General features: G+C 38.2%; 1 protein-coding gene across 2 annotated transcripts in view; it reads right to left on the bottom strand.

Moving 5' to 3' along the window:
* The window catches only part of DNAAF6 (dynein axonemal assembly factor 6), a 46,036-nt gene that overhangs the window by 20,353 nt on the left and 13,896 nt on the right, over positions 1–11,787 (bottom strand). For both annotated transcript variants that reach the window (XM_049644739.1, XM_049644738.1), the window contains exon 5: positions 9,819–9,915. In XM_049644739.1, coding sequence (XP_049500696.1) covers positions 9,819–9,915 — 97 coding nt within the window. The remainder of the gene's footprint in view (positions 1–9,818; positions 9,916–11,787) is intronic.

Genomic DNA, 11,787 nt, shown 5'->3' with positions numbered 1-11,787 from the left:
AAACCAATTTGACAGTAAATTTCATATATTAAAAAATTAAAAAAAATAAAAAAAATAAAAAAAAAAGAACTACAGGCCAATATCCCTAATGAATATGGATGCAAAAATTCTCAATAAGATACTAGCAAATCGAATTCAACAGCTTATAAAAAGAATTATTCACCATGGTCAAGTGGGATTCATTCCTGGGATGCAGGGCTGCTTCCACATTCACAAATCAATCAACGTGATACATCACATTAATAAAAGAAAAGATAAGAACTATATGATCCTGTCAATCAATGCAGAAAAAGCATTTGACAAAATTCAGCATCCTTTCTTAATAAAAACCCTCGAGAAAGTCGGGGTAGAAGGGACATACTTAAACATCATAAAAGCCATTTATGAAAAGCTCACAGCTAATATCATCCTCAATGGGGAAAATCTGAGAGCTTTCCCCCTGAGATCAGGAACACAACAGGGATGTCCACTCTCACCGCTGTTGTTTAACATAGTGTTGGAAGTTCTAGCATCAGCAATCAGACAACAAAAGGAAATCAAAGGCATCAAAATTGGCAAAGATGAAGTCAAGCTTTCACTTTTTGCAGATGACATGATATTATACATGGAAAATCCGATAGACTCCACCAAAAGTCTGCTAGAACTGATACATGAATTCAGCCAAGTTGCAGGATACAAAATCAATGTACAGAAATCAGTTGCATTCTTATACACTAACAATGAAGCAACAGAAAGACAAATAAACTGATCGCATTCACAATTGCACCAAGAAGCATAAAATACCTAGGAATAAACCTAACCGAAGATGTAAAAGATCCAACTGCTGAAAACTATAGAAAGCTTATGAAGGAAATTGAAGAAGATACAAAGAAATGGAAAAACATTCCGTGCTCATGGATTGGAAGAACAAATATTGTTAAAATGTCAATACTACCCAAAGCTATCTACACATTCAATGCAATCCCAATCAAAATTGCACCAGCATTCTTCTCGAAACTAGAACAAGCAATCCTAAAATTCATATGGAACCACAAAAGGCCCCGAATAGCCAAAGTAATTTTGAAGAAGACCAAAGCAGGAGGCATCACAACCCCAGACTTTAGCCTCTACTACAAAGCTGTCATCATCAAGACAGCATGGTATTGGCACAAAAACAGACACATAGACCAATGGAATAGAATAGAAACCCCAGAACTACACCCACAAAAGTATGGCTAACTAATCTTTGACAAAGCAGGAAAGAATATTCAATGGAAAAAAGACAGTCTCTTCAACAAATGGTACTGGGAGAACTGGACAGCAACATGCAGAAGGTTGAAACTAGACCACTTTCTTACACCATTCACAAAAATAAACTCAAAATGGATAAAGGACCTGAATGTGAGACAGGAATCCATCAAAACCCTAGAGGAGAAAGCAGGAAAAGACCTCTCTGACCTCAGCCGCAGCAATTTCTTACTTGACACATCCCCAAAGGCAAGGGAATTAAAAGCAAAAATGAAGTATTGGGACCTCATGAAGATAAAAAGCTTCTGCACAGCAAAGGAAACAATCAACAAAACTAAAAGGCAGCCAACAGAATGGGAAAAGATATTTGCAAATGACATATTGGACAAAAGGCTAGTATCCAAAACCTGTAAAGAGTTCACCAAACTCCACACCCGAAAAACAAATAATGCAGTGAAGAAATGGGCAGAAAACATGAATAGACACTTCTCTAAAGAAGACATCTAGATGGCCAACAAGCACATGAAAAGATGCTCAACATCGCTCCTCATCAGGGAAATACAAATCAAAACCACACTCAGATATCACCTCATGCCAGTCAGAGTGGCTAAAATGAACAAATCAGGAGACTATAGATGCTGGAGAGGATGTGGAGAAACGGGAACCCTCTTGCATTGTTGGTGGGAATGCAAACTAGTACAGCCACTCTGGAAAACAGTGTGGAGGTTCCTCAAAAAATTAAAAATAGACCTACCCTATGACCCAGCAATAGCACTGCTAGGAATTTACCCAAGGGATACAGGAGTATTGATGCATAGGGGCACTTGTACCCCAATGTTTATAGCAGCACTCTCAACAATAGCCAAATTGTGGAAAGAGCCTAAATGTCCATCAACTGATGAATGGATAAAGAAATTTTGGTTTATATACACAATGGAGTACTACATGGCAATGAGAAAGAACGAAATATGGCCCTTTGTAGCAACGTGAATGGAACTGGAAAGTGTGATGCTAAGTGAAATAAGCCATACAAAGAAAGACAGATACCATATGGTTTCACTCTTATGTGGATCCTGAGAAACTTAACAGAAACCCATGGGGGAGGGGAAGGAAAAAAAAAAAGAGGTTAGAGTGGGAGAGAGCCAAAGCATAAGAGACTCTTAAAAACTGAGAACAAACTGAGGGTTGATGGGGGGTGGGAGCAAGGGGAGGGTGGGTGATGGGTATTGAGGAGGGAACATTTTGGGATGAGCATTGGGTGTTGTATGGAAACCAATTTGACAATAAATTTCATGTATTATAAATAAATAAATAAATAAATAAATAAATAAATAAATAAATTCTTATCGCTAAAAAACAAAACAAAGCAAAAAAAACCCAAAAAAACAAATGTCCAAGCAAAATGCCACCTGTATTGTGAAGTCTGCTTGGACTACTTCTTTGCACCCATATCACTTTGTACAGACTTCTATCAAATTCAAATTGTTTGGGTTCAAATCATAGTTCTACCAGATTCTAAGTGTGTGACCTTAAGCAAGCCACTTAAGTTCTTTGTGCTTCAGCAACCTCATCTGTAAAATGAAAATAAGAGCACCCATTTCATAGGGTCAACGCAGGGATTGATGATTTGCTATATGCAAAGTTTGCAGAGAAATGCCTAACACATAGTAAGCATTATACAAATTGCTTTGCTATTATTATTATTATTTCATGTTAAGTGAAAACAATCTGGTTAAAAACGTTTATTTGTAGACTGTGAATGTAGGGAGATGGCTCTGCCATGGCACCCCAGTGACCTTGCACTATCCCCATAGGCCACATATGCATGATTCAACTACAGCCTGCCCCAAGCCTTGGCAGGACATCCTGTGATCCTCTTGGAACGTGGGAAGATAGACAGTCTTGTGAGGAGTTGCCTCAAGTCTGTTTCCTATCTGTCTTTCTACCTTGTGGGAGGCTCCTTATCTTGTGGGAGGCCGTTTCTCACCCTACTCCCTGGTTCCCATAAGGCAGAAGGGCTTTCTGTCTCCCTTCTCTTGGCTATAGATGCAGGCTATAAAATAGTTCAGCTACAGTCTAGAGTTTGCTCTTCAGCAACAGAGTGTCCTACTGTCCGTGTCACCTGTCGTCTGGCCACTTTAGTTTGATGCTGTCCTGTGGGGCAAAGGGAGATGACACTATACTGATCTTGCTTATGCTGCCTGTGTAAATAATCAACTATATGCATTGGGACTCACTGTTTCCTTATTGGATGGATCTATGGAAGTCTGCTGCTGCTTATGGACTACTTGATGTCTTGACAGTAAGCTCGTTAAAAAGGAGAAACTTATCTATTTTGTTCAACACTATATACTGAGTATCTGGCCTATGGCAAGTGTTCAACAAGTATTTGTTAAATTAAAAAATATAGCAGGGCTCCTGGGTGCCTCAGTTAAGCATCAGACTCTTGATCTCAGCTCGGATCATGATCTCATGGTTTGTGGGTCCGAGCCCTGCATCAGGCTCTGCAGTGACAGCGCGGAAGCTGCTTGGGATTCTGTCTCCTTCTCTCTCTTTCTGCCTCTCCCTGGCTCGGTCTCTATCTTTCTCTCAAAACAAACAAGTAAACATTAAAAAAAAAACATAGCAAACAATGGTAAATACGTATTCAAGGATATATATCAAACCCCTGATAGTGGGATGCTTGTGGGAATGGATGGGAAGTATAGAGAACAAAAGAGAAAATTAAAAATAATAAAGTAAAATAGAACAAGGCAGAGGCATTATACTCATGAGGCTTAAAGAAAAACATAGTGTTACCTAGGAGGAAAAAGCCTTCTGGCTCTCTTATTATTCTTCCATTAATTTATATGAGTATTTGATACCTTGCAAGCTTGACCTTATTTTCTCAACTGTACTACAAGGAGAAAAGCCTAGATAAGCATCTTTTAAACCATGTTCCAAAGAGGCCCAGTTTTTCTCCTAGGAGCTGTCTCATGGGTGATAGTACCCTTTTAACCAAGGCAGGGGTACTTTTATGTGTTTTATATGTTGGGTTTTCTCATAGAATTTTGTTTGAAGTAAATGGTTGGCAGCTAAAAACAAAAAAACCCTGCAAACCTAGATGTAGCTGTAAAATTAATGTACAGCATGATGACTATAATTACTAATACCATATTGAATACTGGGTATCTGCTAAGAGAGTAGATTTCAGGTACTCTCAACCACACACGCGCACACACACACAAACACACACACATATACACACACATAATGCACGCACACACAATGCTAAGTGGGTGAGGACAGGATATGTTAATTAGCTTGACTACAGTAATTTCACTATGTATACATGTATCATATCATCATGTACACTTCGCTTTAAACACATACAATTTTTGCTTAAAACATTAAATGCCTAAATACAGATTAAGGCAAGGAAGCTTGGTAGCTATGAAGTCGGGGAGTGGAGCAGCAGGCATGATTTGGATAATGGAGCTCCTTGGCTTGGGGTTAGAAGGAAAGAATGAAAGGTTTGCTGAAGACATGCATATTCCTAACTGAGAATTTTGTTTAGGACAATTGCTTTAAGACTCATAAATCTTATTTTCTTATTTGGAGGCTGGAGAGGGTAAAGGAAGGGGTGGTCCTCGTGATTTTTTTTTTAATTTAACTTTATTTTTTATTTTTTTAAAATTTACATCCAAATTAGTTAGTATATAGTGAAACAATGATTTCAGTAGATTCCTTAATGCCACTTACCCATTTAGCCCATCCCCCCTCCCACAACCCCCCCAGCAACCCTCAGTTTGTTCTCCATATTTATGAGTCTCTTTTGTTTTGTCCCCCCTCCCTGTTTTTATATTATTTTTCTTTCCCTTCCCTTATGTTCATCTGTTTTGTCTCTTAAAGTCCTCATATGCGTGAAGTCATATGGTTTTTGTCTTTTTCTGACTAATTTCACTTAGCATAATACCCTCCAGTTCCATCCACGTAGTTGCAAATGGCAAGATTTCATTATACTCCATTGTGTGTGTGTGTGTGTGTGTGTACCACATCTTCTTTATCCATTCATCCATCGATGGACATCTGGGCTCTTTCCATACTTTGGCTATTGTTGATAATGCTGCTATAAACATGGGGATGCATGTGTCTCTTCAAAACAGCACACCTGTATCCCTTGGATAAATGCCTAGTAGTGCACTTGCTGGGTTGTAGGGTAGTTCTATTTTTAGTTTTTTGAGCAACCTCCATACTGTTTTCCAGAGTGGCTACACCAGCTTGCATTCCCACCAGCAATGCAAAAGAGATCCTCTTTCTCCACATCCTCCCCAACATCTGTTGTTGCCTGAGCTGTTAATGTTAGCCATTCTGACAGGTGTAAGGTGTATCTCATTGCGGTTTTGATTTGTATTTCCCTGATGATCCGTGATATTGAGCATTTTTTCATGTGTCGGTTGGCCATCTGGATGTCTTCTTTGGAGAAGTGTCTATTCATGTCTTTTGCCCATTTCTTCACTGGATTATTTGTTTTTTGGGTGTTGAGTTTGATAAGTTCTTTGTAGATTTTGGATACTAACCCTTTATCTGATATGTCATTTGCAAATATCTTCTCCCATTCTGTTGGTTGCCTTTTAGGTTGCTGATTGTTTCTTTCACTGTGCAGAAGCTTTTTATTTTGATGAGGTCCCAGTAGTTAATTTTTGCTTTTGTTTCCCTTGCCTCTGGAGATGCGTTGAGTAAGAAATTGCTGCAGGCAAGATCAAAGAGGTTTTTGCCTGCTTTCTCCTCGAGGATTTTGATGGCTTCCTGTCTTACATTGAGGTCTTTCATCCATTTTGAGTTTATTTTTGTGTATGGTGTAAGAAAGTGGTCCAGGTTCATTCTTCTGCATGTCGCTGTCCAGTTTTCCCAGCACCACTTGCTGAAGAGACTGTCTTTATTCCATTGGATATTCTTTCCTGCTTTGTCAAGATTAGTTGGCCATACGTTTGTGGGTCCATTTCTGGGTTCTCTATTCTATTCCATAGATCTGAGTATCTGTTCTTGTGCCAGTACCATACTGTCTTGATGATTACAGCTTTGTAGTATAGCTTGAAGTCTGGGATTGTGATGCCTCCTGCTTTGGTTTTCTTTTTCAAAATTGCTTTGGCTATTTGGGGTCTTTTCTGGTTCCATAAAAATTTTAGGATTATTTGGTCTAGCTCTGTGAAGAATGCTGGTGTTACTTTGATAGGGATCACATTGAATATGTAGATTGCTTTAGGTAGTATCGACATTTTAACAATATTCATTCTTCCTATCCAGAAGCATGGAATCTTTTCCCATTTCTTTGTGTCTTCTTCAATTTCTTTCATCAGCTTTCTATAGTTTTCAGTGTATAGATTTTTCACCTCTTTGGTTAGATTTATTCCTAGGTATTTTATGGTTTTTGGTGCAATGGTAAATGGGATCGATTCCTTGATCTCTCTTTCTGTTGCTTCATTGTTGGTGTACAGAAATGCAACCGATTTCTGTGCATTGATTTTATATCCTGCAACTTTGCTGAATTCATGAATCAGTTCCAGCAGTTTTTTGGTTGAATCTTTTGGGTTTTCCATATAGAGTATCATGTCCTCTGCGAAGAGTGAAAGTTTGACCTCCTCCTGGCCAATTTAGATGCCTTTTATTTCTTTGTGTTGTCTGATTGCAGAGGCTAAGACTTCCAATACTATGTTGAATAACAGTGGTGAGAGTGGACATCCCTGTCTTGTTCCTGACCTTAGGGGGAAAGCTCTCAGTTTTTCCCCATTGAGGATGATATTAGTGTTGGGTCGCTCGTATATGGCTTTTATCATCTCGAGGTATGATCCTTCTATCCCTACTTTCTTGAGGGTTTTTATCAAGAAAGGATGCTGTATTTTGTCTAATGCTTTCTCTGCGTCTATTGAGAGGATCATATGGTTCTTGTCCTTTCTTCTATTGACGTGATGAATCATGTTAATTGTTTTGCAGATATTGAACTAGCCCTGCGTCCCAGGTATAAATCCCAGGTCCTCCTGAATTTTTAGATCCCAAATCCCTTCTTGTACTTAAACAGATTGTTTGTGTTACTATCCTCTTCAGCTTGAACAGAGGTCTTCTTTTTGAAGTCTCTGGTTTGGATTGTTATATAGAGACCAGGTCCAGCCCCCAAATAAGAAATTTGGCCAATTCTAAGGTGTAATTCCCCCCACATTTTAGTGTTTCTGATACTGGGATGCATCACACAACCAATGTGTACATTTAACGTGGTAGTATACTTATTGCTCCTTTTTGTATTAAGTAAGTGGCATGATTACAATTTGATGATGTCTTAGATCTGAGAAAATGCTATATTATCAACAGGAATAATAAGCTTATACATTTGAGGAAGAAATACTTGAGATGCAGTCGACAACCTCTTCAGTCCAAGTCTTACCAGTGGGGTTAAGCAACGATAGTGGATATCACCATTAACGTGCTTATAGGATAAAATTTAAGCTACAAATCAGGGATTTTTTTCCTCTTTTTTGAGAGTCAGCTTACCAGTACACCACTGTCCACAATTATTCTTTATTATTCTTATACGCACAGCTTACTCAAATAGGCCAGGCTATTTCATGCCTAGATACCTTCCCATGTGCCTTACCTCTGCTTGGAATGCCCTTCTTGGAATGTTGCCCACTGGAAAAATCCTGTCCACCGGGTGTTGATCTCTTTCCACTTTATGTCACCATGTACCTGGTATATGCCTCTAAATATGTACTTACCATATTGGATTGCAATGATTTGTTAGTTGTCCATCCCCTTTACTATAAATTCCTTGAGGGCAATGACTGTATCTTATCTATCCTTGTATCCCAGTACTTAGAACAGTGCCTGGTATGCAATGGTACTCACTAAGTGTTTAAAGACTGAATGTATGAAAAGAAAGAGAAAAAGAACAGTATACATATGGTGAGGTACCATAGCACCAACAAATATTTCATGCGGCTTCCATTCATTGCTATCCGTGCCTTAGCCAAACCTTCTAATCTCCTGGTAGACTTAAAACTGTCAACACTGAGTTTCATTGTTAATAATAAGATGATTTCATTTATGTTAGTGCTGTCTCCCCAGTCAATTAGAAGTTGATTAAAGGAAGAGATCAGGTCTTCTTCTGCTTATACTTGTTGAGTTTTACATAAATTGTATAGTACTCTGAGGTACAATTTGAGTTCCAAAAGTCTTCATTCAGGATACCTTTATTATTAATACTAGTAGCGTTTTACAGGAGAGAAATGGAAAGGCTCACAACAGTTATTTACTTAGGGCCTGGAATTCCTCCAGAGTTTATAGCAATCCTCAATACTAGACATCAAAAATGTTATTTTACAGTTATTTAAAAGAGAGGAATTGGGATATTACTGGTAAAACCCTGGGAGCTAATTACTTCAAGATCACTTGAAACCTTAATTCATTAGAATGTGAAAAATCTCCTGAGGTACTTAAACTCGCTATTCCCATTATGTTACTTGATTCAATTGAATGTCTTAGATTTTGCTAATAAGAGAAAACCTGAAGTTCATGCAACAGAGAGATACCATTTATCATTTGCTTAAGGAAAAAATATTAAGCATCTCCAATGGGCACCTCAGTACTCTATAATGTAGAGTATTATGAGAGAGGGGGAAAAATATATGTACAGTCCCTGATCTTAGGGAAAAAAATTCTCCAAACCAGAATTACTAGTATATGCTACCAAAAAGAGTTGCATTCCACACTTTTAGGTAGGTCCAGACTTTTCAACAAGATCATTATGAGGCTCATATAAGCAAAAGTAAGGTGATCTCATTGATGTCATTGGTATTGTTATTATTATTACATAGAAATAGAATCATTCGGATAAGGGAGTCAAGTAACATTGTAGACATCTTTTTAGAGTTTTAAATCAGAAGCTCAGATCCAAAATTTAAGAAAAAGTCCCTTTTTAAATCTCACCATTGTAAGCTGAGTCATTAGAAGAAGTAAGAGAGATTCAGGGAAGGAAAGATTTCATTCTGGTTGCCATCAACTCATCATAAGTTAATAACCAATCAGATGGCATTCATTGAACAGAACTAGGATGAAAGAAAATTCAGTCCAATCGGAATGAGTAGGTTTTTGTTTTGTTTTGTTTTGTTTTGTTTTGTTTTGTTTTGTTTAGAGAGAGAGCATGGGGGGGGAGGGGCAGAGAGAGAGAATCTTAAGTAGGCTCCATGCTCAGCACGGAGCCTGATGTGGGGCTTGATCCCACGACCCTGGGATCATGACCTAAGCCTTAAACAAGAGTCATATGCTCAATTAACTAAGCTACACAGGCGTCCCAAATGGGAGTTTTAATAGGGCTAGAAATAGTGTATTATGTCATATGATTCTACTATGTTTATTTGTAAATCTTACCCATATGTGTAAATGGAGTTTATTTTGTACATGTTTACCAATTTTAAACTATCAATCCCATTATTCCATTAGTGCCTAAAATATAGCAACCACTATTTTTAAAGAGTTTACTACCTTGCCTATGGTATTATGTGTAAAACAGTCAGTCAATTTAGCCATAATGGTCATATGGAAAATGGAGAGAAGCTCACCACTAGATCTTCACAACATGCTGTTGAAGAGTCTTTTCTCGAAAATCCTAGGAACATATCCTCAGTTCCCACCTGCTGTTTGAATATAATCTCATACCTGGAAAAAAAAAAGAGTCAATGATACAGAGACTCAAAAGAAAGAGCAATTTTCTCACAGGGCAAAAAAACTAGAAACTACGGGGACATGCTATTACAAAAAATAAAGTTCTGACAGTTTTTCGGGCATATAGCAGAACATAAAGAAATAGAAGTCTAGAAATACAGTCAAAAATACCTAACGCTGTAAATCAGGATTTATATTGTATCTACTTATTTTCGAAAAATTAACCTTAACTGTTTTAGAGCTATACAAATAAAATGGGTTAAGGGAACTTCTAAGACGATTAAAAGTAGAAGGGAAAAAAAAGTTCTTTTTTTTCTTCCTGGAAAATGATGGCTCAGAAAAATAGTAGGCCCATAACCCAGGGTTTGATGGATAGATAAAAATCCTCCTCTGCTAAATTGAAGCCACAGAGTAGAGTTAGAAAGTCCAGGTTTAGTACTTTTTCTGTCATTAACTGTGTGACCTTGGTCAAGTCACAAAGTCGTGGGGAGAAGGGTAGGTTTGAACTCAATGACCTCTATAATCTTTTTTGCCTCTAAAATTCTACAATGGAAACACTGGTAATGCAGTCAGCACAACTACATTGCAGTGTTTACAATCTAGGCCTACAAAGTTCTATTTTTTTAATTTTTAATGCTTATTTATTTTTGAGAGAGAGAGAGAGCATGAGCAGGGGAGGGGCAGAGAAAGAGGGAGACACAGAATCCAAAGCAGGCTCCAGACTCTGAGCTGTCAGCACTGAGCCTGTCATGGGGCTTGAACTCACGAACTGCAAGATCATGACCTGAGCCGAAGTTGGACACTTAACCAACTGAGCCACCCAGGTGCCCCTAGGCCTACAGAGTTCTTAGTTCAGTGAAAGATTTTCCTGACATTTCACCTCACCCATGACAATTCACAAATCTTTCTTTGTCCCCAAATTAGGGCCCCTAGGGACAGGATGGTTTCTAGAAGCACCCAGCCACAATGGACCTTATCTTTTTAGGTGGAATGCAGTAAGCAAATGTTTACAAATGATCTTTTCCATTTAATTCTACCCTTATGAAGAAATGGTAAATCTCTGGATAGGAAGACTAAAGGACTATGTTGAACTTCTGACCACTTGCAAATAGGAATCCCCAAGAATGAAAAAGGGATTTCTCTGAGTTTGAATAGGGCTAGCAATAAGTAGCTATTTGATATGGGGCACTTTTTTCTTAATAGACTATAACTATAACTATAACATTTACCTTATATTTACAAAGGTGAAGCCAGGTTAAAACAGAACAGAAGGGTATCGATCCACATGCCATGACTACCGAATGGATTTGCTCTAGCTGCTGCTTTCTCCTCATCTCCAGATGCAATTTTCCAACTGTCTACGTTTGCCTGGATGTCCCAAAGGCACCTTACAGTCCACACATACAAAACCAAACTCAGTGTTTCCCCTCTCCCTTCGTTCCCAATCACAGTCAATAGCCTCACTATTCACCTGGTCACCCCAGTTGGTACCCTCAGCATCATTTCTGAGGCTTTCCTCTCATTCATTATATCTAATTGAATACCATATATTCCTTTAAGACTCTCTCAAATAAAGATCCTCACATTTCTACCCAAGGCCAGTGACTCAGCTCAGGCCCATCTTACTTTGCATGTGGCCACTCATGATTCTCTTTTTGTGAGCTGCTTGCTCACTTTCTTTACCCATTTTCTTCTTTACCCATTGGGACATTTTGAAATGTACTTGCATAAAATGGAAAATAAGATAAAAAATTTTATAAAGCAATTTTCTTCATACCTGACTGGAGTTCTTATTCATTTAAAGCTTTCATGGATGTTATTTCTACAGAACATCAAACATCAAGATGAGAAGTGAAAATTTACTCA

The sequence above is a fragment of the Panthera uncia genome, chromosome X (genome assembly GCF_023721935.1).
Source record: "Panthera uncia isolate 11264 chromosome X, Puncia_PCG_1.0, whole genome shotgun sequence".
NCBI lineage: Eukaryota > Metazoa > Chordata > Mammalia > Carnivora > Felidae > Panthera > Panthera uncia.
This window is presented reverse-complemented; position numbering and strand designations above follow the sequence as displayed.